Source organism: Ictalurus furcatus, chromosome 12 (assembly GCF_023375685.1).
Source record: "Ictalurus furcatus strain D&B chromosome 12, Billie_1.0, whole genome shotgun sequence".
Classification (NCBI taxonomy): domain Eukaryota; kingdom Metazoa; phylum Chordata; class Actinopteri; order Siluriformes; family Ictaluridae; genus Ictalurus; species Ictalurus furcatus.
In genome coordinates this window covers 16,498,666-16,523,661 of record NC_071266.1, presented here as the reverse complement: position 1 = coordinate 16,523,661, position 24,996 = coordinate 16,498,666, and the positions used below count along the sequence as shown (strand labels likewise).

General features: G+C 39.1%; 1 protein-coding gene across 6 annotated transcripts in view; it reads left to right on the top strand.

Moving 5' to 3' along the window:
• The window catches only part of epb41a (erythrocyte membrane protein band 4.1a), a 36,946-nt gene that overhangs the window by 5,174 nt on the left and 6,776 nt on the right, over window positions 1-24,996 (top strand). For 2 of the 6 annotated variants that reach the window (XM_053637902.1, XM_053637901.1), the window contains 14 exons: window positions 2,023-2,423; window positions 4,151-4,579; window positions 4,906-5,010; window positions 5,190-5,232; window positions 5,312-5,387; window positions 5,836-6,054; window positions 7,482-7,569; window positions 10,074-10,226; window positions 10,371-10,468; window positions 11,567-11,742; window positions 12,680-12,930; window positions 15,029-15,103; window positions 17,623-17,685; window positions 22,181-22,354. In XM_053637902.1, the coding sequence (XP_053493877.1) occupies window positions 2,031-2,423; window positions 4,151-4,579; window positions 4,906-5,010; window positions 5,190-5,232; window positions 5,312-5,387; window positions 5,836-6,054; window positions 7,482-7,569; window positions 10,074-10,226; window positions 10,371-10,468; window positions 11,567-11,742; window positions 12,680-12,930; window positions 15,029-15,103; window positions 17,623-17,685; window positions 22,181-22,354 (2,343 nt within the window). In that variant the 5' untranslated portion in view covers window positions 2,023-2,030. Of the gene's footprint in view, window positions 1-209; window positions 1,532-2,022; window positions 2,424-4,150; window positions 4,580-4,905; window positions 5,011-5,189; window positions 5,233-5,311; window positions 5,388-5,835; window positions 6,055-7,481; window positions 7,570-10,073; window positions 10,227-10,370; window positions 10,469-11,566; window positions 11,743-12,679; window positions 12,931-15,028; window positions 15,104-15,809; window positions 15,840-17,622; window positions 17,686-22,180; window positions 22,355-24,996 lie in introns of those variants that run through there. The other 4 variants (XM_053637903.1, XM_053637899.1, XM_053637898.1 and 1 more) reach the window with 4 other exon arrangements.

Sequence of the window (24,996 nt, the reverse complement as noted above, 5' to 3'; positions counted from 1 at the left end):
GCTGCTTGCTATCCCACAACCCCTTACACATTTTTTTGCCGCTTCCCATTGGAAATTAACAAGGGCGCCGCAAGGGTTTCTGGGCCCCCTGGCTAATTTGTACTCCGGGCCCCAAGCCCCCACCCCCCAATTATCTTTTCTTATTGCCACGTGTAAAAACAATCATTATCAATAAGCATAACCATTCAATAAGAGACTATAAACAACTAAATTTGAACAGTTTATTAAATTAACTAAAATTATGCATTTATAACTATGTGCAAATAACTATATATTTACAGTGCAAGTAATTAACACCATTGTACTCTCTCTCTCTCTCTCTCTCTCTCTCATACACAGACACTATAGAAACTCTGTCTGGATGTCTTAATAAGCTGTCGACTTGTAATTTCTTATTCCCCAAATTCTTCTTCTTCTTCTTCATCTTCATCTTCTTCTTCATCTTCATCTTCATCTTTTTCTTCTTCTCCTTCTTCATCTTCATTGAGTGAATAATAAGTTTCACACACCAGCAGCTCCAGAAATAAATGGGGAAATGAGCTAAAACAGTGACATGATCATTGAATCAGTGAGTTGAACTGGAGAGTCAAATCGGTTTTATTCGTGAATGAATCACTCAGACAGGTTTTATCAATGGGAATCTCCACTTCATTGAAATGAACCGACTCAAGCAAACGATTCACTCACGAATCGGACATCACCACAACACTTCTCTCATAAACTCACTCGGGACAATTAAAGCATTTATATGATTACATTAAATTTCGATCGATTCCTCACAGAAAGCTGCTGCAAGGCTTCGGAAAGCTTGAATATATACAACACTGGAGTAGTTTTATTTTCGCTTGGTACTTTTCCGTCCTTTTTGAAGCTCTGTGCTCCATTACTATTGCTCGCTTACGTGGAAAAACATACATTCTTGGAAATATTGTGTTCCAACTTCCAAGGATAAACATCGGGGTGAGTAACTGATAGAATTTCTATTTGATGTTAATTTTAACAGCTTCATACGGGCTCGCTTCAGAATTATAGCACAAAGCAGGGAACATAAACCACCTTTTTTTTTTTTTTAAATTGGGTGACTAGCTGTCTTCCCTGTCTTGCTGTCTCCTCTTTTTCATGTTTTTCTTTCCTATTTTAGTATCCAGATTTTGTCTGCACCATCTATTGCCATCTACCTGATGCATGTAACGACTCAACTAGGAAGTGCAGCATTTCTGAATAATCCACGAACGTCTTAAGGGGGCGCACACACATGCACTTGGCACAGTCTGAGGGCATTCATTATAGCCTGCTTCTTAATAGATTATTGTGCAAAGAGGCCATTTAAATACCAAAATCATACAGGAAAATATGTTGTTCTGCTGGGCCCCCTGTCTGACCAGGGCCCTTATAATCTAACCCTAACTTGCTTTTCTCCCATAGACAGCTCGTTGGTCTTCATGTTGGTTTATCCTTTTTAACAACAAATGCAGTCTTCAAAGGTGAAGGTCTTTGCCCTCTTCCGCATACATACAGACCTCACAGATTGGTTAGTGTTGAATGGCTGAAATGTCAGTTGATCAAAAGTAACTCCCATACAATACATCTGTAGATAGTTTATAATTATGTGTAAAAATAATATGGAAATGGACCACACTACAGTCTGGACATGTGCTCATGTTAATGTTGTAATCGTATATCGTTATCGTATAATGTGAACTGGTTTCTTCAACCACTACATGTTGGCATGGAGCTATCCTGTCCACTGATATGTGCAAGAGTGTTTGTGGTAAAATTATTTTTTTTTCTGTCTGTGTGCCTTAACTACAAGGTTTTGCTAAACCACTACATTAGCTAATTACAGGGACGTTAATTAAAACTACAGTAGCTGCCACAAAACGGTCCACACAATTGAATCGACCAGGCCTAGATACATAGCTTTACATTGCCATGACAACATGGCTATTTTGTCAGAACAGTGCTGTTTAGATTCTCACTATCTCACTATAATGGTCTTGTGTGCGTCTTGTCTGTTCTCAGTGGTTACCATGACAACAGACAAAGCAAATAATGGACAGAAGAAGCAGGTCTGTGAGCAGCAACAGGAAGATGGAGAGGCTGGAGTGCAAGAGCCTGACCCTATTGAGCCCCATCAGGATGGACCCTCCAGCTCACCTCTGACTCCTGGAGGCTCAGAGGAGGGACAGCAGCCGAAACTACGCCAGCACACCCCAGGTGGCCGCGGCCTCTCGCGCCTGTTCTCCTCTTTCCTGAAGCGCCGCTCACAGTGCTCAGATGATGAGGGGGCAAAGGTAGAAAGAGGCCAAGAGAAAGAAAGCCACTTGGATCCCAAAGCTCCCATCGCAGACCCGGAACCCGAGCTACGCAATGAAGGAGATGCAGCACTAGACCTGCACTCCATTAGCAGTTCTGAGAACCAGGTGAGGGAGAGAAAGAAGGACGATCCATGTGAGATCACTGGACTTCCTGACTGACCATCCTGACTGACCATCTCAGAGTTGCTTCATATTGCTGGAAATGTCACTATTCCCAATAAATAGTTTGTTTCAAGCTTGTGCTGACGTTAGTTTCTGAGATATAGAGGCTTTAAAAAGGGGGCGTGTGCCAAATTTTACTGTAAAAATGAGTGTTACACAAAAAGTTACAAAGTTCCATAAGTCATTACTTTTGAACTTTTCATTCAAGATCCATGGAATTTTTAGGGATTAATTTCTAGTATAAGATGTCTTTAACACCTAAAACAGAAGGTCCACAGCTGGATATTCACCAGTTTATGACATGCTGAGAACTGTAAAAATGACAACATGTATATATTTTTATATAACACACACACACACACACACAGACATACATATACATATATATATGAGTGTGTGTGTGTAAATATATATGTATATGTGTGCATCTCTATATCATGTTATAGTTTTTTTTTAGTGACTAGGTATATGTCTGGAGGAACTCAAACTTTCTGATGAGGTGGTACAAATTAAAAAAATAATTCCACAGCTATATTTCAAATGCATATTGGCAAAGTATAACATGATCTACCATAAAAGAATTGTACCACTTGAAAGATCATGTATTATTTAGCAAATACACAAATTACGAAGTTGGTACCTTGAACCAAACTATATTAATTCATGTAAGGGTTTTTAATTTAATGGGGAAAATCTGTACATACATTCACTGTCCACTTTATTAGGAACACTTGTATATTCATGCATTTATCTAATCATGTGTCAGCAGCACATTGCATAAAATCATGCAGATACAGGTCACGAGCATCTGCTGTTGTAGCCCATGGTTTGACGCTCAAGGTTTGACGTGTTGTGCTTTTCTGCTCACCCCGGTTGTAAAGAGTGATTATATGAGTTACTATATCGTTCCTGTCAGCTCAGACCAGTCTGGTCATTCTCCTCTGATCTCTCTCATCAACAAGGCATTCCAGCTCACAGGATGTTTTTTGTTTTTCGCACCATTCTACAGTATGTAAACTCTACAGACTGGTGTGTGAAAATCCCAGGAGATCAGTTTCAGTTTCTGAAATACTCAAACCAGCCCATCTGATACCAACAACCATGCCACAGTTAAAGTCACACTTTAGAGATCACACTTTTTCTTCATTCTGATGTTTGATGTGAACATTAACTGAAGCTCTTGACCTGTATCTGCATGATTTTATACACTGTGCTGCTGCCATGTGATTGGCTGATTAGGTAACTGCATGAGTGTACAGGTGTTCCTAATATAGTGGATGGTGAGTGTATATACAGTATATATAGACAGAAGTTGTTACATGGACATCCCCTGACCTAAGGCCCATTGAATAGCTGTGGGTGGAGCTGAAGAGGAGAGTCCATATGAGTGGATCTAGGACTCAGATTCCTCACTCTGTATTATCCAATCAAGCAATATAACAGTTACACTGTATCCAAAAGTTTGTGGACAAACTATTATAATGTAATTAGTAAGTTTATACATAATGTTTACAGTCTAATTTAATATAATATAATATAAATATATAATTGTTTTTAGAATACTTGTACTTTAATTATAGGTCTGATTTCTCTTTTATTTTTTGTGTGAGATTAAGCTCAATAACCAAACAGGCATTGTTTCCTGTTTTGTCTTTTTTTCGGTCCAACAGGTCAGAGTGGACCAAAAAGACACCACAGAGGGTGATGAATTGAAGGTGGAGAAACGGGGAACAAAAGAAAAGAAGCACAAGAAAGAAGAGATGAATAAAAACAGAGACAAGAAAATAGAGAAAGCAAAAAATGAAGAGAAAAAAGAAAAGAAAGAGAAGAGGAACAAGGACAAGATAAAGAAAGAAGAAGGAAAGAAAGAGAAGGAGAATGAAATTGAAGAAGATAAAGATGTAGGGGAGCAGCCCAAGCCTGGGGAAGAGGAGACAGAAGCAGCAGGAGCAGAGAAAACAGAGGGAGACGGAGAACGGAGGAGAAAGGGCAAGAGTGCTGAGGAAGAAGTAAAGGCCCTTAAAGGTCAGCGCAGACCCAGGATCATGTACTGCAGAGTCACACTGCTGGATGATACACTGTTTGAGTGTGAACTGGATGTAAGTCACGTACACACATACATACACACAGACAATAACACACACATACACACATAATAACACACACAGACAATAACACACACACACAATATGACACAGACACACACACACACACATACACACACACAAAATAACACACACAATATGACAGACGCACACAGACACACATACACATAATATGACACACGCACATATAATAAGATACATACATAAGACGCGCACACACACACAGATAATAAGACATGTACACACATAATAAGGCATGGTGCTACATTTGTGTGTTGTTGAGAATGAAGGTAAAGTGTATGGTGTGTGTGTGTACGCAGAAACACGCTAAAGGCCAGGAGCTGTTTGCGAAAGTATGTGAGCACCTGAACCTGCTGGAAAAGGACTATTACGGCCTCGCTGTGTGGGAGACTCCAGCCATTAAGGTGAATTTGGTTCGTTCATTTATACTGTAACTTTATTAGAATAAAAGATACGGCGAGAGATGATTGGAGTTCCTTCGGTTCCTCTGTTACTTCTCTGCACTTCTGTGAGTGATGATGTGACACTCAGGTGCACTGCAGGTCTCTTCCTCTCTCTAACTCTACCTTTCTCACTCTGCTAGACATGGCTTGACTTCACAAAGGAGATTCGAAGGCAAGTGCGAGGTAAGAGCATTGCTAATCAATTAGATGCTAATTCATTTCAAGCAGACATTTAAATTATTTTATTATTTATTATATTTAGGAATCAACTACGATTTTACATTCAATGTGAAGTTTTACCCGCCTGATCCAGCCCAGTTATCTGAGGACATCACCAGGTAAATATCTCTCTCTCGCGCTCTCTCTCTCTCTCTCTCCCTCTCTCTCTCTTTCTCTCTCTTTCTCTCTCTCTCTTTCTCACTCTCTCTTTCTCACTCTCTCGCCCTCTCCCCCTCTCTCTCTTTCTCCCTCTCTCAGAATCGCTCCCTTTTCTCGCTCTTTCTCTTTCTCACTCTCTCGCACTCACTCTGTAACTCTCTCTCACTCTGTCTCTCTCTCTCTCACTCTCTTGCTCTGTCTCTCTCTTTCTCACACTCTCTCTCTGTCTCTCAGAATCTATCTCTTTCTCACACTCTCTCTCAGTCTCTCAGTCTCTCAGAATTGTCTTGTTTCTGTTCTTCTATGTGCTTATTATTTGAACGTTGTACATTTCTATTTTATACGGCACAGATTAGCCTTCGATTGTTTCACTTACAATAGCCTTTATATCATTGCTCTGGGCTACAGGTACTATGTGTGTCTCCAGCTGCGCAAAGACATCATGAGTGGCCGTTTGCCTTGCTCTTTTGTCACTCTAACCCTGCTGGGCTCTTACGCACTGCAGTCCGAACTGGGCGAGTATGACCCTGAGGTTCACGGCACAGACTATGCCAAAGAGCTCAGACTCATCCCAAGCCAGACAAAGGAACTAGAGGACAAAGTCATGGAGCTCCATCGCACATACAGGTATCCTTTTGCTCTTCATTCGATAGCGGTCTCTCTCTCTAAAATGACACTAGAATAAAATATGCCATTGCATAAATCGATAAAAAAATGAAAAGGGTTATTTTTAGGGATGCACTAATACCATTTTTCATAATTCATCTCCATACAGATTGCGGTGTACTTTGCTTTGATCATTAATTGAGAAATACATCCAGATTACTGGCCGGGATGATTGTTTATGCTGAATTCTAGTATAAAATCTAATGATGTCTAACATCTAGTAAAGTAAACTCCAAAATCAAGGAAACACCACAATATTTGTAGGAGTTTGCAATTTTTAAAAATTACCACGGATTTTCTGCAGATTTGGGCCGAGACACATCATTTGACGTCATCATGACGCGTGATCATCCAAAGCCCTCTTTGATTCACGTGCAGCGAACATGAGCACAGCTAAAAGCTCTCATTTGCCAACAAACATCACTGTGAAAAACAATTTCATGCGATTGCAATTTCGCCAAATTCAAGTTTTTTTCCGAAAAAACAGCACAAAATACTCTGCAACTTGCATCGCAATTTAAAAAACAAAACGCAGCAAAATCGAGCATTTTTGGCTGCAGCAATCACCAAAAAAATCCGCTAAACCCTGTACGGACTGATAATACGATCATAATCCATGCTGTTCCCCCTCTCATGTATTGATATGACATGTTGTGCTTTTTTATCTGTTTATGGTTACATTTAATCTTGTGGAACGTCTGCACAGCAACTTCGCTCCTGTTATCATTTACTGTATGTTATAAACAGTCATTCCCTAACCTGTCTATTTTTCTGTTTTTCTTCTGTCTTGCAATTAATGAGACAAAAAGAAATAAATAAATGCAGCTTAGCTTAGATTAAGGCATGCCTGAATTCTGAATTCAACAATGCTGTGATATAAACCTGCACAACACACACTGTAGATTAGGGTTGAACGATATCAGCAGCCATGTCAACATCAATGTTCTGTATTATCAGCATCTGTATCAGCCAAAGAAAGACCCATGTATGTATGTGTATGTGTATATATATACATACACACACACACACACACACACATATATATATATATATATATATATATATATATATATATATATATATATATATATATATATATATGTATATATGTGTGTGTGTGTGTGTGTGTGTGTGTGTGTGTGTATGTATGTATGTCTGTCGGCCAACCACTATCCATCTGTTCTTTAGCATGAGTAAAAATATGAGTATGAGTAAATAAACACAGTATCCGTACTGATATCAATGCATCCCTAATTATTTTAAAGAAATACATTTTCCTTCTCTTGTTCTTTTACAGTCTCCTAACGCTGAATGACTATGTTCTGATAACTGTACCATGGACATTTATTCATGTGTATTTAGTAATTATGTCCCTGGTTCAACTCTAGATCCATGAGTCCTGCTCAAGCTGACATGATGTTCCTGGAGAATGCTAAAAAGCTTTCGATGTACGGCGTAGATCTGCACCAGGCTAAGGTACTGTCGGATAATTTCTTCTGTTCTTTAAATAAACTTTCAGATCAAAAGGAGAGAAGTTTGTTCCTCCTCTGCAAAGGAAGCGCAGTTCAGGAATTCAGCACGAGTTCCTCATAGGATACAAAATAATGAATATTCATGATAGTATAGAAAAGGCCATACATGAATTTCTACATCATTGCCAGGAGAATAAGGAGCAAAATTGGCCGTGCCCTCTGGGCAGGGGGGGCATATTCTCTGTCCCGTGCCAAGCACAGCGACACTAGCAAAACATGGGTTGTTTGAAAAGATGCGGTTGGCTGGCTTCACGTGTTTCAGATTAAGCACGTGACTGCATTCGCCCTCTCTGGGCGGTCGCTGTCGTATGATACAGGAGAGCCGGCTGGCGGATGGGAAGTGGCAGATGGTCAAATTGGGGAGGAAATGAGGTTAAAAAAGAATCACTGGCTATAGCCTGGATTGACCTCTGAACTAGAATGTCATTAAAGATAATTCCCACACAATAAAGGCAGTATGTATAGAAGAAACAACATCTATGTAACATTAATCTTTGTGTGGAACAGATAGTAAAGAAAGAGCTGATCAAACAGCTTTACACTGCTCTGTCTCTTCTCGTCACTTAAACCAGTTTGCATCAAGTCTTCAATTTAAGAGTGCCAGATGTGCAGTTTGTTAAGTTTGGGTAAAAAGGCGACAAAAATGTTTTTGTAAGCTTTTTCTTCTCACCTCGTACATGTTATACATTTTGTAGAACAGTTTGTGATTACAGTCGAAGCCAAGGGTTTTGCGTCATGATATGACGCCTGATATTGCGTCACAGTGGAGGAGAAAAGTTGTATTTTACCCAATTTTATCTATTTTAGCCAAAAAATCTAATAAAAAATCAACTGAAACAAACTTTAGGCAGAGTAATTCATTTTTAATCAGTTAAAGTAGTTATGAATTACAGATTTAGTTTGACTTTATTTTGAAAAACTGCACACATGCAGTTTAGTAGCCACAGAAACAGCTTTTCATAGCAGACCGTTTAATGACCTGGAGAAGACCAGTCGTCATCATCATCTTGAAGAACACACTTCCATCTCTTAATAATTATTCCACGAGCCTGAATCAAATCCCAGAACAAAGAGCCAGGCATCTTGGCCAAGTGGATGTCTTGTTTTAGGGAAGGTTGACAAAATTGCATGCTCATCATGCTCATGCAGTTATTTATACTGAAAGTCAATTCTTTATTTTTAATTTAAAACAAAATGGGTGAGGAAAAGCCATATGTTTGCTCCTCCTGGGCATGCATGTGCTCCACTTCTACATCGCTCAGGTGCCTATTGTTGGAGCTACAGGAAATACCGCTCCTCCAAAGCTGGTGATGGACTCCTCTCAACCTCTCATCTCTTCAAATTGATTGTGTGTGGCTTTCTGTGGCACTCATCTCTCAGTCCATCATAGAGTATGGTTTCCATTCTGAGCTCTCTCCACATCAATGTAGACAGTGTACTAGACTCCTCTTAGATATTTGTTTCAATGCTTCACATTTTCTCATTCATATATTTGTAGCACAAATCCATCAGAGTGTCATCTGATCACATGCTTCAATAGTAGAGATTAGACGTGAGGGAAATCTGACCTTTAGTCCAAAGCAGTTAACCGGGTCAATTTCACACAATTTGCTTACATTTAAATAGAGACCTAGAAATAGTCTTTAATATTAAATATTCAAGATATTGAATATTTTACTTTCTTTTTGTTTGAAATATTTCAAGATTCTTAAAACCTTCTGTTTATTTAAAATTTTAAATGAAAAAAAAAAAGACTTTTGGATCCATCTGTATATTTATATGAAGCTGATTTGTAAACGATGTCCATTGTTAAAAGTGATGTACAAATAAAATGGAATAGAATTGTATTGAAGTTTGCAGATGTTCTGTAGTAGGTCTTATAAATGAAAATGACGTGACTTGCAGCTTTGGTGTGAGAACAATAATCTGGAGCTGAATACACTCAAAACTGTCGAGCTGTGTATCAACGGAATAAAAGACAGGAGAGATGTAGATATATAAATAGTTAAGAAGAAGTGTAAAGTACAGGCTGAAAGTGCTAAGTGTCAAAGGCAAAGGAAAAGAGACAAGTGTTTTAGTTTGGACTTTTAGATGGCCAAATTTGGGGTATATCTGAGATCTTCCCAGCAGCTGGTTCCATCTTAGGACCACACACTGACTGAATGCAGCTTCACCATGCTTGGTCCTAACCCTAGACCCTGCAGGCTGACTGGTCCATATTGATCCTAGTGACCTGTTATCCTGAGCATCTGAAAGATTTATAGGCATGAAGTGAGTGAACAACTTCTAAGTAATTGCCATAATCTGAATGGTGCATACAGAAAGTTAGCTTAAGGAGATGCTTAACCCATTTTGCGTAACTTAAATATTGATGTGACTTTTGCACTCTGAATATGGCTTACAGTAATATTGCTTATAACTGGAGAGATGCTTATGTCTGTCTCTCAGGATCTGAATGGGGTGGACATCATGCTGGGTGTCTGCTCCAGTGGTCTCCTGGTTTATAAAGACAAGCTGAGGATTAATCGTTTTCCATGGCCAAAAGTGCTGAAAGTCTCCTACAAACGTAGCAGCTTCTTCATCAAGATACGGCCATCTGAGGTACACCAAGCTTGCACAAAAAAAAAAACACACCATTTTTTTAACGTTGTTGTTGTTGTTATTATCATTATTATTATTATTATTATTATTATTGCTACGGTTCCACCAAGGTCTGTTCGCTTTTTGATATGTTCTTAATCCTAGCTGGAACATTATGAGAGTGCCATTGGCTTCAAGCTGCCCAATTACAAAGCTTCTAAGAAGCTTTGGAAAGTGTGTGTAGAACACCACACCTTTTTCAGGTGAGACAAACTTTATTACGGTTTTGTAATTGAATGGTATGTAGGCTACATACAGTATACAATAGACAAAGTAATCTGGCAGTCAACCGAACAAAATAAACTACTGAAAAGGTACAGAATCTGAATGAGAAAATAGTGAGGTTGGAATTTAAGGACACCACTTGATTACTTCTCCTTTAGATATATGTGAATGAGGCATTATAGAGCAGTGGTTCTCAAACTGGAGGGGCTGCCAGATGGTGCATGGGGGGCCACATAGACATTCTAGAACATTATTTTTTTTAAATGAATTTTACCTGTATGTAATTTGGGATTCAACCTTTGAACTATGATGTACATAAAAATTATGGACCTCAATTCCACATGGACATTCTCACTGTGGTTGCTGGGACTATGGTTTTACCACATGCAGTTTTCACTCAGGTCTCCTTTAGTGAACAGTGGACTAGTTCAACAAACAAACTTCATGTTAAAACCATAATGAACTTTCTTTTACTTTCACACTATCCGTTGCTACCCAGATGAGGATGGGTTCCCTTCTGAGTCTGGTTCCTCTCAAGGTTTCTTCCTCATTTCCTCTTAGGGAGTTTTTCCTCAACACCGTCACCACCAGCTTGCTCATTAGGGATAAATTCACACACTTAAAATCTGTATCCTGTGTTTATATGTCTCTGTAAAGCTGCTTTGAGACAATGTATATTGTAAAAAGCACTATACAAATAAAATTTAATTGAATAAAAATGAGAAACATTAATAAATGAAATCAATTATACACAGCACACTAAGACACACACCAAACAGAGACATGCGTTGATATACTAGTGTACAGTACTGTTATCCACACGATGATAAAACCTAAGACTATTTAATATGCATCAGTTTTTAGATAGAGGTCTTTAATACAGAAGAGCCTAGTGTGGAAAAAAAATAATAAATTGTGAAAATTGGACGAATCTAGGGGGCCACCCTACGGGGGGGGGGGGGGGCGCGGTTGGGGGGGTTGAGAACCACTGAAAAAGTTTAAGAACTGCTGAAAAAGTTTGAGAACCACTGTGATGGATGTGAGGATCCACTTTAAATATTAACTGTCCATTCTAGGTTGACGTCGACTGAAGCTGCCACCACACCCAGAAAGCTCCTGGCTCTGGGCTCCAAGTTCAGGTACAGTGGGCGTACTCAGGCTCAAACACGCCAGGCTAGCTCCATGATCAACCGCCCTGCACCCCACTTCAAGCGCTTTGCCAGTAAGACGGCTTCTCACAGCTTAGACGGAGGTTTGTTCTCTCTCTCTCTCTCTCTCTCTCTATCTCTCTCTCTCTCTATCTGTGCTAAGGTGCAGAAAGTACCGTACATTGTGTTGCAGTGTAATAGCTAATAATTGTTTCACTTTGCTGAACTTGCCCCCCCTCAGATGCTCAGCCTTAGTGTAGTCCAATATTAAAGCTTTGACACGGAGTTCTGTCCTTTCTCTTTTTTTTTTTTTTTCACTCTGTTGTTCTCTCATGTGCAGGCTCTCTGTTATGTAACCTGTTTTAGCCTTAAACGTCTTAGCCTTATTTTTTTATAAAAAATAATAATTTTTGCGAAGATCTACACATATTTACACAAATGACGATCCTTCCTGCTAACCTCTGCTGTGGCGATAGTTGCTTTCTCGCCTGTTTTCTAAGGCTGCAGTTGCAAAATTGACTTCTAATTGAGCCACCAAGGCTCTTTTTAAGAACTGCGAGCCACTTAAGAATTTGTGTGCATATATTAAAACAATTAAGTGATTTTATTGTTCACAAGTGGAGTTTAGACAATGTCTGGTGTTAGTGGCGTAGTGCTATGGAGTCTGAACAAGTCTGATTTATTCTGGTTTTGTCTTTGATGTTAGCTAATAATTAGACAAGAAAGGTAAATAAAAATCTTTTAAAAAGTCTGCGAAAATGTCCTTTTCTGACCGAATGTCTCTAGCCCTGTAACTAGTCTCTGGTCCGATGAGCTGCCTTAAGCTAGATAATTTAAATAAGTGCATGTGATTAGATAACCTCCAACTGAAGTGTGTGCAATTGAGCATGTCTTCAGAAATATAAGCCTTATTGGGGGTTTCAAATAGCGTACGGTTACGGCATATTTTGTGATAACAAGCCATTTACGAAGAAAAGAAGAAGAATGGTTTAACACATCTTATGGTTTTCTCTGTCCCTCCACCTAATTTTCTCCATTCAGCCATGGTGCCAACCTTAAATAAGACAGCACGTCCTGTCAGTGCACCAATCATGTCTCCTGTCTCCATTGGCGATACAGCTCCTTCTCCCACAGTGACATCAGCCGTACAGGTGGAGCACAAAGACTTGGTGACGCCCACAAGTCCACCGTCTCACTCAGGAGAGAACAAGGTTGAGGTAAAGGCAGAGAGCTGTGTGACTGGGAGCTTCAAAATGCAAAGTGTTGCACTTGAGGACACATCTGAGATCAAGGTACATGATAGATGGATACGTCCAATTTCAGGTTGATGCACATTCCATGTAATACTATTCAGTTCTAATGAGCAGACATCCACCATATCTAATTATAATTGTTTGCTTATTTTTCAGAATGTGTTTATTGTGATCATTTTAATGTTTCTCTTTAATATGTATTATGTCTGACTACGGCTATCGGATATTACTTATGTTAAGCAGCCCCAGACAGACTCTGAATCCTTGCAATGCACCGTTCATGTCCCACACTTTTTTGGAGTTTCCCTGTCAGGGGCAGGCATTCAATGTCCTTCCCTCTGGGCTTTCTCTAGAGCCGTGGGTGTTTACAAGATGCATACAGTTTGCCTTGTCTCTGATGGGCAGAGGCATAAGGAAACTGTCATACTTGGACAATGGGTTCCCCCAACAGGAAACAGACCATCCAGGACAGTTACCCTCCTTGCTTACATTATATCGCTTGATCTCGTGAACATGGGAAAGTACCCTAGTACTGAAGCATACCATATAATTAATCACCATGAAGATAGATTAATTGGGAATCATAGCTACCCTGTTGCCCCAGTGTGTACAACTAAACCTCCAATAATACAGAAAGAAATGCATCCTTGGTTCACTGAGAAGATCGCAGTCTCCACGGAGTTGGAGACATGAGGCTCCAAAAGAAGGTTCACATGGCAAAACCTGTTACAACCTGAGGGTGGCCTGGCTGGGCCTTAAGTTCCGTCTTAACTGTTTTGAGACACCATGACACAGTTCTTACATGGAAGCTCTGCAAGCTTAAGCTCCAAAGGGTTCTATTTAAGGCCCCCAAAAGGGTCACTGAGATCCTGGACCATACTGCTGATCTAACGAATGGTTGGGACGCCCTGATGATCACACCCTATGTGGATCGACATATAAGCTCGTGGCACCCTTGGCCAGGCTATCTGTGCCCGTGGGTTCGGCCCCTTGGAACGGTGGGCAGGCTGTGTCATAACATTCCAGGAAATTATCCTGAACACTAGAGCCCTGGTACAAGGGCGTCGTTTGCTGGATGCTCGTAGCAGCATTTCTAAAAGGATCTTGCAGCTAGTTATTCATCTGTCACAGCAGTATTTCCCTGTCTAAGTACAGATTGGCCCAATGGGTGACAGATTGGTACGAATGGGCTGGGAGCTCAGTCCTACCGTGACGTGTCATTGCACAAGGAATATTTCATCATCATGGCCACTACTCTGAGACATCCCATTCCAGGTTGTCTATTCTGCAGCTACGTGAGGGTCCACCACCTCTGCTAGTTAGTAGGGGTATAACAGAATGCTAGTAATGATTATAAATGTGTCTCTTAACACCAGATATCTGCCAGAGTTCCCTGTTGTTTGAAACCGTCCTTGACAAAGTAGGCACAAGTAGATTCAAGGAAATGAATAGATGGTACATTGAGCACTTGTAAGAAGTCATACATCACTGACATGAGAAAGTCTTCAGGATAGAGGAGTTTAATGTCATGAGAGAGGCTGGTGAGGGAAATAACGTTTCAGAGACGTTGTAAGAAGTCATACATCACTGACATGAGAAAGTCTTCAGGATAGAGGAGTTTAATGTCATGAGAGAGGCTGGTGAGGGAAATAATGTTTCAGAGACATTCCACAAGTTAACTATAAATAGATAAAAAGTATGATGTTCATTTTATTTAAAAAAACAAAAACAAACAATATGTGGTGTAAGAGGAATAAAACCCTGCAGTTTTAGGAAAATAATCCACATCAGAGTTGTAACAGTAAATCCAGTGTACATCGGGCTGCATCACACCACTTGGTTGTAGATTATTTTCCTTTAACAGCACGACCCCAAGTGTTGTATTCCTTATTAAATGTAGTAAAGGTAAGTTTGAAGTGCTACACTGTGAGAAAACACCCTCAGTTACCCATAATAGAAATCAGATTGTACCATTGGCTGTGAAAGGACAAGTGTGTGCCCTGGTATGCTTGGCTAGGCTGTGTGCAAGAGTGTGTGTGTGTGTGTGTGTGTGTGTGTGTGTGTGTGTGTGTGTGTGTGTGTGTGTGTGTATGAGAGAGAGAGACATACCAGGGTGGGTAATTATGTGCCCTTGCAGATGGTAGTCCGGCGTGAGTGGCGGCACCGTGATGCCCTGGCAGTGACGACCACTAACGGGGAGAAAACGAGTCAGGTGTGTGCTTCAGTTTCAGAAGCTACACTGGATGCATAGCAAGAATTGAGAACGTGACCTTTTATTGAGGCCTTATACTGTACGTACAGCACTGTGCAAAATCTTTTGTAATATTCATTGTCTTAGATGTTCGCTTTATAACTTTAACATTATTGGGTCAATGCAAACTTTTTTTTTCTTCATTTTTAAGCATGTTTTTCCAACCATGAAAGTTTACAGAAAAATGTTTGCAGGTCGGTAAAGAAGTAACGTAATACTTAACAGACCAATTTTAGATTTTTCACTTTTTTATAAATAAATAAAAAAGAAAGCTTGTCAGGGTTTACCTGGAAAAAAAAGCGAGTGTGACAGTCGAAGTCTCCAGATTCTCAAAGGTGTTGAGAAAATCTTACCAACCAGTTTCCTTATAAACCTGCACAACTTGTACCTGAGCCTACTGATGTGTTTTTAAATACAAATGGTAGTGACTGGTTAGTTTATTACTGCTCTTTCTTTTTGAAGGCATCTTTGCAAATTTACAGCATTACTTTACATGTGACTTAGACTTTTGCACAGTACTGTATGCCATTTGAAAAACGTATTTGTTTAACACAGTTTAAATCTTGATTACATGAAGGTCTATAGTATAGAAGTGTTAATGGAGGTGTAATGTATGTGAGGGAATCTAACATGGTTGTCTGTTCCCTCCCATTTGGGGCGTTTACAGCCCCCACAAGTGATGGTGCGAATGCGCAAGGTTGGAATTTATCCCCACTTAAGGGTTACAGCATGACAAAGAAGCAATCTTCCTCATCCTTACTGTTGCTATTTGTCTTCTAAATAGAAATTTTTATTTATTAATTTCATTATCTGCTCTGGCTGTGTCTGGCTTTGTTCTTGCTTGTATAACTGTGTCTGTACAAGCTCAACTCTTCATGGCTGGTTCGGTATGGCTCTTCATTGTGGTTAGAATGTAATGAATGGTTAAAGGTGCTGTGAATGCTCTCTGCATTCTGCATGTGGTTATTTTTTATATATATATATATATATATATATATATATATATATATATATATATATATATATATATAATTGCCTGTATAAATTCCCATATAAAGAAAAAGCATGTTTATAACAGTAAGAATTAATTTTTTTTGCCTGTCTGTTTTAGATTTGTTCTTAGACCGAGTGGGCATGTACAGGTGGAGCTGGGGACGGGAGGTCTATTTTAAGTTCTTAATTTGATTTGAACTTGCATTAAAATTAGAAGTACTACTTTGCGTAATGGTGCTGACCAGAAGTCACATGTGCACTTCATTTTTGCAGCCTAACAAGAATATTTGGTTCAAACGAACCAACAGGATCGATTTCTAACATGTAAAACTGTTTTGTATTGAAACCTGGTATCAGACAAAAATTGTTGCTAACTCAGGTGTTTAGCTGAGCTACAGTACCTATCTATGCAGGACAATAAAGGAGAAATAAATGAGTTAAATATAATGAGATTTGGCCAAAAGTATGTGCACCACTGACCATCACACCCATATGTGATTGTTGAACATCCCATTCCAGATTTATTCCCCTCTTTGTTATAATAAGCTCCACTTTTTCTTCAGGGAGGCTTTCCACTAGATTTTGGGGCGTGGCTGTGGGGATTTGTGTTCATTCAGCTACAAGCACATTAGTGAGGTTGAGGTCAGGTACTGATGCTGGGATGTCGAGGAGGCTCCAGTTCCAGTTCATCCCAAAGGTGTTCAGTGGGGTTGAGGTAAGGACTCTGTGCAGGACACTCGAGTTCTTCCACCTTCTTCCAACCTTAACACACCATGTCTTCATGGAGCTCACTTTGTGCACTTTGTGTGATGCTTGAACAGGTTTGGGAATCTTAGTTCCAGTGAAGGAAAATTGTAATGCTACAGCATACAAACACATTCTATACAATTGTGTGCTAGGGTTACCAACTTTGTGGTAACCATTTGCAGAAGAACAACATATGGGTGTGACACTCAGGTGTCTTCATATTTTTGGTCATATAGTATAGATAGATGGATAGATAGATAGGTAGGTCGGTCGGTCGGTCGGTCTTATAAGGCTATTACAATCCCTATGACCATTTGTTGAATATAGCACAAGTAAATATTTTCATTTTAATGTGGATTTTTTTTTTTTTTTTTTGCTAAAGTGTAACTCATGCACTCTTGACTAGGCATGAGTTGATGAATAAGGGCCATTGAGGAATGAGTTTCAAGAATCAATAAATAAGGCAATTCAGCAATAAGCAGTAGAATCACTTCACCTCTAGCTTTCACACTGAATATTTTCAGTGCAGAATTATGGTCCATCTACACGTTAATCACTGCACAGTCTAGTGTTCCCTGCTGCCTCTGCACCTTTACACCTTTTCACTCTGCTCTCCTGCACATTTTTATTTCATTTGATACCATGACCTTGTTTCTCATCCACATTTCACACTGAATGCTCCAACAGGTTGGCAAGCTGCAAAACCATCTTGCTTTTCTTTCTATTTTTGTTCTTTGCAGAAAAGAGCTAAGAAAATCGAGGGTGAAACGCTCTATACCAGACATAGCAATTTAATGTTGGAGGTTTGTATCTGGAGATTGTCCTTTTTCGCTCTTTACCTGCTCTCTATCTCTCTATCGCATGTCTTATTGCATGGATATTTCTGTCTCGTTTCTGTGTTTCTTTGCACTCTACTCACTTCTTTTCACTGTGTCTGTTTTTTTCCCCATTTTCTGTAGCTTGGCCCAAAACACTTTGCATGCACAATTTATCTCAATAATACTAAAGCAAGTATCAATTTCCTTCCTGACATTTTCTGTTACATTTAAATTTTGAATATAAATTGCTTAAATATCTGTTTGGGAATTTTGTCTGTCTTATTTAATAAATGTCTGAAAGTCATTTTATTTTTGATCTGGATATAACAGGATATAGCAGTGACTATATACTGAACATAAAACATCAAAATGTACATGGCTGCTTCTCATTTAGTGTACATTTAGGGGGCCAAGCACCGAAGGTGTCTAGGCATTCTATTGTTATTCTACCTTTTTATTTATCTTCTTCTTCTTCTTCTTCTTCTTCTTCGTCTTCTGGCTAGCATGTCTATGGCTGCCCATAGACCTGTTTGATAAAAAGTTGTGAAATTTGGCACACTGATTGGGGAGGGTCTAAGGAACATTCTGACCACATTTGGGCCACATGCTGCCAATGCTTTATGCTGAATTTGGAAGTACAATTATGGTCATAACTTTTGAACCATGTGTACAAAATTTAAAAGCCAGGCATCACTGGCTTCCCTGGGTTGGGATGAGTTCAGTGTACTCTGAAATCAATATCCATCTAATTAGATTTTTCACCCTCTTGTATTTTTCAAAACTTTTTTTCCTACTTCTACAAATTTTGTCCAATTATCACCGAATTTGTCATACATCATCTTCAGAGTAAGGCCCAAAAGTTATCAAAAGAATTCTGAAATCTCCAAGCAATTTTCCCATAATGGGCCAATGAATCTGACAGCAAAGCGGCCAAACAGGAAGTGTGGTGTATCTCAACAAGCACTTTGCGCGCTGACACAAATCTTGGTAGGCATCTTCAGGACTATGACCTGAGTCTATGCAACAAATGTCGTGCCAGTGTCACCTACAGGTCAAAAGTTACAATAACATGCTCCAAATGCTTATATCTAACTGACATTTTTGCTAGTCCTCCTCCAAATTTTGTCCAATCTTTACCAAATTTGGCTCACATCATCTCGAGACCTGTCTAAACGAAAATTATCAAAGGAACTCGGATATTCAAAACCATTCTCCCATAATGGACTGGCAAATGTGTGAAACTACAAATCATTCTTGAATCCCTTTGCCTATAGTTATGGCTCTGCTTTCCAGTGATTTCCTTAGGCAACAATTGTAGCGCATCTATGACTGTGCAGCTCACCAGGTCTGGGTGCTTGGCCCCCAAAAATGCTGCTTGCAGCTTTAAGAACTTTGATAGACAGATTTAATTCTATTTCCATTCTTTTAATCAGCTGTCTTACCTTCATAAAATAGTGGAAATAGAAGAAACTGCCAACGCTGAACCCTGTGATCATGCTGTCATCTCTGAGTTAATATTAACATATCCACTCATTTATGACGTCACTAACATGATGTGATTAGCTTTAATCCATACCATATGTCTGAGTATTCATGGAAGTCATTTAGTATCCTCTATCACACTACCTGGACTGACCTGTTGTTTAAATAAATAAATCACACCTGTAATCTTTTCTGTGAGCAGTTTCCATTTTAAACAGATAGTCCCATAGTTGTGGATGTGTATCTTAACAATTTTTGGACTCCAAGGTGTGTGTACATGAGGATGTCTTGAACATCCATGCTGGGACACTCACATGCGTATCACATGTGCACCTGCTCCTGCATGACAGTATATCATTTCATTGAAGAATCCCAGATGCAAATAAATAAGAAAGTAATACAGTTAACATGGTTAATATGGCCTCTGCACTGGAGTAACTTAGCTTTGTGCCAGAACACACTACATTGAAGCAGCAGTACAGAAAGTCATTAACCAAACTGATGTAGAGGATCAGATTAAAATGAGGCAAGAAGGCGAGAGCCACAGTGTGGGGTCTCATGTGAGTGTTTCACAGTGTTCCTGAGTAATTCCCCAAATGCTCTGTGGACTAATGTGGCACATTTTGTTGTTGTTTTTTTGTCACATTTTCTGTCTGCTTGTGTGATTAGTGTCAAGTGTCAAGATGAACAGTAAAAAAAATTTATATTCATAAATATTTCACATATATTAAACCTGGCTTGACCTGGTACTGGGACTGCGACTGAAAAAATAAACACTTAATGCTCCAAAAACCCCCCCAAAAAACGCTGTAATATAGGGAGGGCTGGCAGACAATTTTAAATAATACAGTTTATGCTTTGTGGGCCGTATCCATCAATATTTACACTGGGTCAGTATTTCCCAAAATGGGTTATACAGGTGCTTGACTTGCGTGTAAGTCACCTGTGTGTAGTTCACACCTCCAGATTTTTTTTCCTTCAATATCGTCTAGACCACTGCATCTAAACACAAGCCCTTTACGCCTGAAAATAAAAATCAGGGATAGAAAATTTTGACTGTAGATACATTTTGTGCTGGTAAAGATAAAAGTTTAGACACAATTTAAAACACATTGAAATAAATCTAATAGGAGTCAATAAAAATATATTGACAATATATTATTTTGCATGAATATTCCTAGATGTAATCGCATTAATTACTTGGTTAAACTTATTTTAATTTAACAGTATGGTTTCCATCCTATTTACTCAGCAGTTTATAAAATAGCACTTTATCCAGCACATGCTGTTATTTTCATTTCTTTTCTTTTTTTTTTAATATCGTGCACCAATAGTTTATTGTGCACACAAATGAATGAACCCACAGGATACTAAAAAGAGTTCAAGAAATCACAATGTCAGCTTAATAAAACAATTCCAGTGTTCGGGTTAATGTGATGCGCTGTCCTGTAAAGAAAACACACAGTTTGAAGGATGCAGTAACCCGAATGAGCACTTATCTGCTACATTTACAGCTCACTTCAAATGTTGTTTATAATTTTATCCATAAAAATGCTGTATACTTTCTGGAGGCACTGTATATGCTGTAAGGGACGAGCCGCCGCTCTTAAGGGCTTCCGAGTTGCGCAACAGAAAAGTGTTCATCCTGTCGTTGGGGGATTACGAGTTCAAATTCTGACCAGAGAGACTCCAGCCAATCGTGGGCAGCTGTGAGCTCATGTATGCAGAAGAGGGCAGATAGCACTTTCCTCCGAGTGTGTTACGCTGTCCTGTGACGCAGCAGTTTGAAAAAGATAATGTTGGCCAGCTTCATGTGCCTCAGAGGAATCACGTGTTAGCCTCCTCCCTCCTCTATTGGTAGCTGTTGTGTGATAGAGGAGAGCTGGCTTGGGACCAGAGTGTAGTTTTGGCCTTCCAAGAAAGGTACTGCTCATTTCTGTCCTACACTTCACAAGTCAGTCCCTCCAGGATTTCACGATCGCAGAAATTAACGCAAATTCAAGAAAACACCGCAATGTGCGACATTATCTAGACTTATTGGCACCCTTGGTAAAGATTGATAAAAGTTGTTATGAAAAAAATGTGAGGTAATTAGCTTAATTTCAAATTAAAAGAATGAGACAACTCTAACCTTTAATTGAAGTAAATTTATTTAAAAATTATTATTATTTTTAACAAAACCACACATTTTGGAGTTATGAGCAACCCTAGATTTAGTACTTGTATATATCTATAATGCTTGATGAGGCATCTAAGACATTCCTCATTAAAGAATCTCTCAGCTCTTCCAGAGTCCGAGGTCCTCTCTCCTGGACTCAGCTTTCCGGCTCAGCTCACAGGTTTTTAATGGATACATTTTGGTCATTATTTGCCCATTTTTTGTGTGGACTACACTGTCAGCCACCCATCAGCCACTGCACCTCACCTGATCATGTCACATGACTATCTTCACCTGATTCACGTTTGGGGTTAATGATCACTTGTATATAAGTCACGTTTTTGCACTGCACACATTGTCTTTCGTTTGTCTTACTTTGCCATTGTGTCTGTTGCTGCGTCCTGTTCTTTGTTCTATGTTTTTGTTTCCTAGTCTATATGTTTTTACCCCGCATTCTAGATATCGTGTTTTGTTTTAATTCACATTTAAACTTTATCTGCACTTGCATCCATCTCTGGCTCCGTAACCAAAAAGGTTACCAGTAATTACTCATGTGGCTTTGTTGAAAAATATCATTTTTGAAAAATGTTTTAATTTTCTTAGAATACAATTCAATAAAAGGTTACATTTATTTAATATTTTCAGTGTTAAACACAACTACATCTTTACCAAGGGTTTCTGGAGGAGACTTTATATTTAGTTCTCTCTCTTTTTTTTTTTTAACCTTTACCTTCCATCTGTTTTTGCTTTCTTTACTTTTTCCTGCCTTCCAGTCTTTTAAGTGATTTTTTTGTTTCTTCTGTCACTTCCTTCTCTCATAATGGCCTTTCATGTTGACAGGATCTGGATAAGACTCAATCAGGGATTATGCGTCACCACAGCAGTATCAGCGAGCTCAAGCGCAGCTTCATGGCATCCGTCCCAGAGCCGCGACCCAGCGAGTGGGACAAGCGCCTGTCCACACACTCGCCTTTCCGCACAGCCAACATCAATGGCCAGATGCAGCCTGATGTGGTGAGTAGTATGCTATTGCTGTTCAGTTCATATCTAAAGAAATGATCATATTTATAATATTAAAATCAATAAAGTTCAGTGGCAGCAGTCTGCATTGATTTGGGACATTTATTCAGCTCTATTTATTATTATTATTATTATTATACTTAAAATGGAAGATCATAGGAAGGACAGATATTGTTGTTCTTGTGTTATTGTGTATAATGTTAACCCCAACACTATGCTGGAAAACAGAAAAAACAGGGCTGCTTGATAAATTCACAAATTATAAGAACAAATAGCAATTTGCAGAACTTTATTCAGCTCCTGAACCAGACGCCCTGTGGAACTTTCTGGAAAGCTTTCTATCTTCTGTCTAAGGTGATAGACTGACTGATTATGTTTCAAAATGACATCAAATGTCTTTCTCAAATCAAGAGACTGTTAAATAGGCAACACTGGACAAAAATATCCATCTATTAATATTTTTACAAGATTTACTTCAGTTCTTGGGTTTGTTACATTCCAGAAAAATCATCGAAACATACCTCGGAAAAGTTCACTGGACACGCTGTCAGAATCTTCTATAAATCTGGTGCTTCTGCGAGTCAAAATGAGGTCCTTTTAAGCAGTATTTCATTAGAATTCCCATATGAGTATTCAGAGAAGATTTTCTTTTAACGTTCATTTGAGAATGACAAAAAAAGTACAACGAAGGTACAAGTTTTACAATATTTTTTCAAATTAATTAAATAATATTTTATCTAGAGCCCTGCTGAGATATGCACAGCGGGCCATCTGTCGACGATTATTTAACATTTATGGAAGGTCAGCACTTTGTAAAAGTCAGCAAGACATGCGAGTGAGTTCCTGTTATTACTCAAATTATACTGTAGCATTTACTTACATGTGTGCAGTTTTTGAGTTGCATTTTGGGTGGGAATTCTGCTGAAACTTGGCAACCCTGTCTACAAGCTCACAAGGAGTTATTATTCATTCATTCCTTCCTTCATTCATTTGGTTATTTTCTTTCAGCTTACGAGATCACAGTCCCTTTGCACACAGCTAGTGTGATTCTTTCTGGCAGGGTTTAAAAAAAAAAAAGAATACTCCACCTGTCATTCATATCTGTATTTGTATTCATTCAGAATGCATTGTCTGTACAATCCAGATATTCCTTTGGATTCAGGTCCATCCCTATAGCATGGGATAATTCCCAGCATCAGGTTTGTCTTACATAAGTCCTGCCCTTTGATAAAAAGAGCCAACGGCCTTGTTGGTGAAGATGGAACAAAGCCTTTTCACACTGGACCTCTCAGGTGTCGTGTTAAGACCTCATTCAGCTGCACTTTATAAACCATTTCAGTCCACTCCGTCCGTATCAGAGGTGTGTTAGACTCAATCCCCCACATTGTGCACCCTTGTTTTCCACTTTTATTTGTTTCATTTAAGCGTAAATGAAGCTGAAAATCATGTGACAGAGTATAGAAGTCTTTCACCTACGCCGTGGGTTCTCCAACTCAAACTTTTTGCATCCAGAGTAGCAGAAGCACAGATTTAATGTTAAGGACAACAGGGTGAATACAGTACATTTCACCATATTCATTTATTTGAGCCATTTAACGCTTTTATTCCTGAACTTTACACTCACGCATGTCACATTACGGACGTAAGGACGGATGCCAGTGCAGAATCTAATTTCAAACGTTTTAATGAGGTACAAACAAAATATAAAACAAGACTTACAAGAACCCAGGACTAGACGAAGGTGATACAGAAAGATAAGCCAAACAACACAAGACAACCAGTGCAGTGCAGAACGTGACTATTTATACATGAGTGTTAATGTGCCAAACGTGAATCAGGTGAAAGACACGTGACATGGTGCAGTGGCTGATGGGAAACATAGTTTTAGTCCCTTCCCCACATTACATGAGACGCGCAGATGTAGATTGAAACACTGTTTCCCAGTCTTTGAGCTATACTGTTAAAGACAAACATAAAAAAAAAATGAGTGCAATAAATGTGCTAAAGAATAACTCTGTGTATAATATTACTCATGTGGACAAGCTGGCATCTCAGCTGAAATCATTCACAGAGCTGCCTTATAGCTCAATGAGCGATGGAGGATGCAGTGTCTATCAGCAGTGTCTGGGAGGTTTTTCCACCATTTATGACCTCAGTAGAGCATGGACACAAGCACAAGTGGGACTGGATAGTAACGTGCAACCCACAGCTCTGAAAACACTTTCACACACTGGTCAATACAGAATTCACTACCACTGTGCAGGAATTGTACTTCCACTTTATTCAGTTTTAAAGTACATCAACAGTAAGTGCAGGAGGAATTCTTTGGAGAGAGATTAAAAACTCACGGCATGTCAAGTGATATCAAAGCGATAACGTTCCGTAAAAGCGAAAGAAAACTTTCAAATAAAGACCCTTTTCAGCATAGTCTTACTTCCACAATGTGCAATGTAAAATCGGCTTCAATATTTTCAGACTAACAATGTATATTCAGCCTGCTTTCTCAGATAGTATAATATATAATAATATCTAGATACGTTACTACTCAAAAGTTTTATATCCAACATTTCATTTGTTCTGCGCCTTACAAATGTTCCCCTCTGTGATCCAAACACCTCAAACATAGATTCATCTGT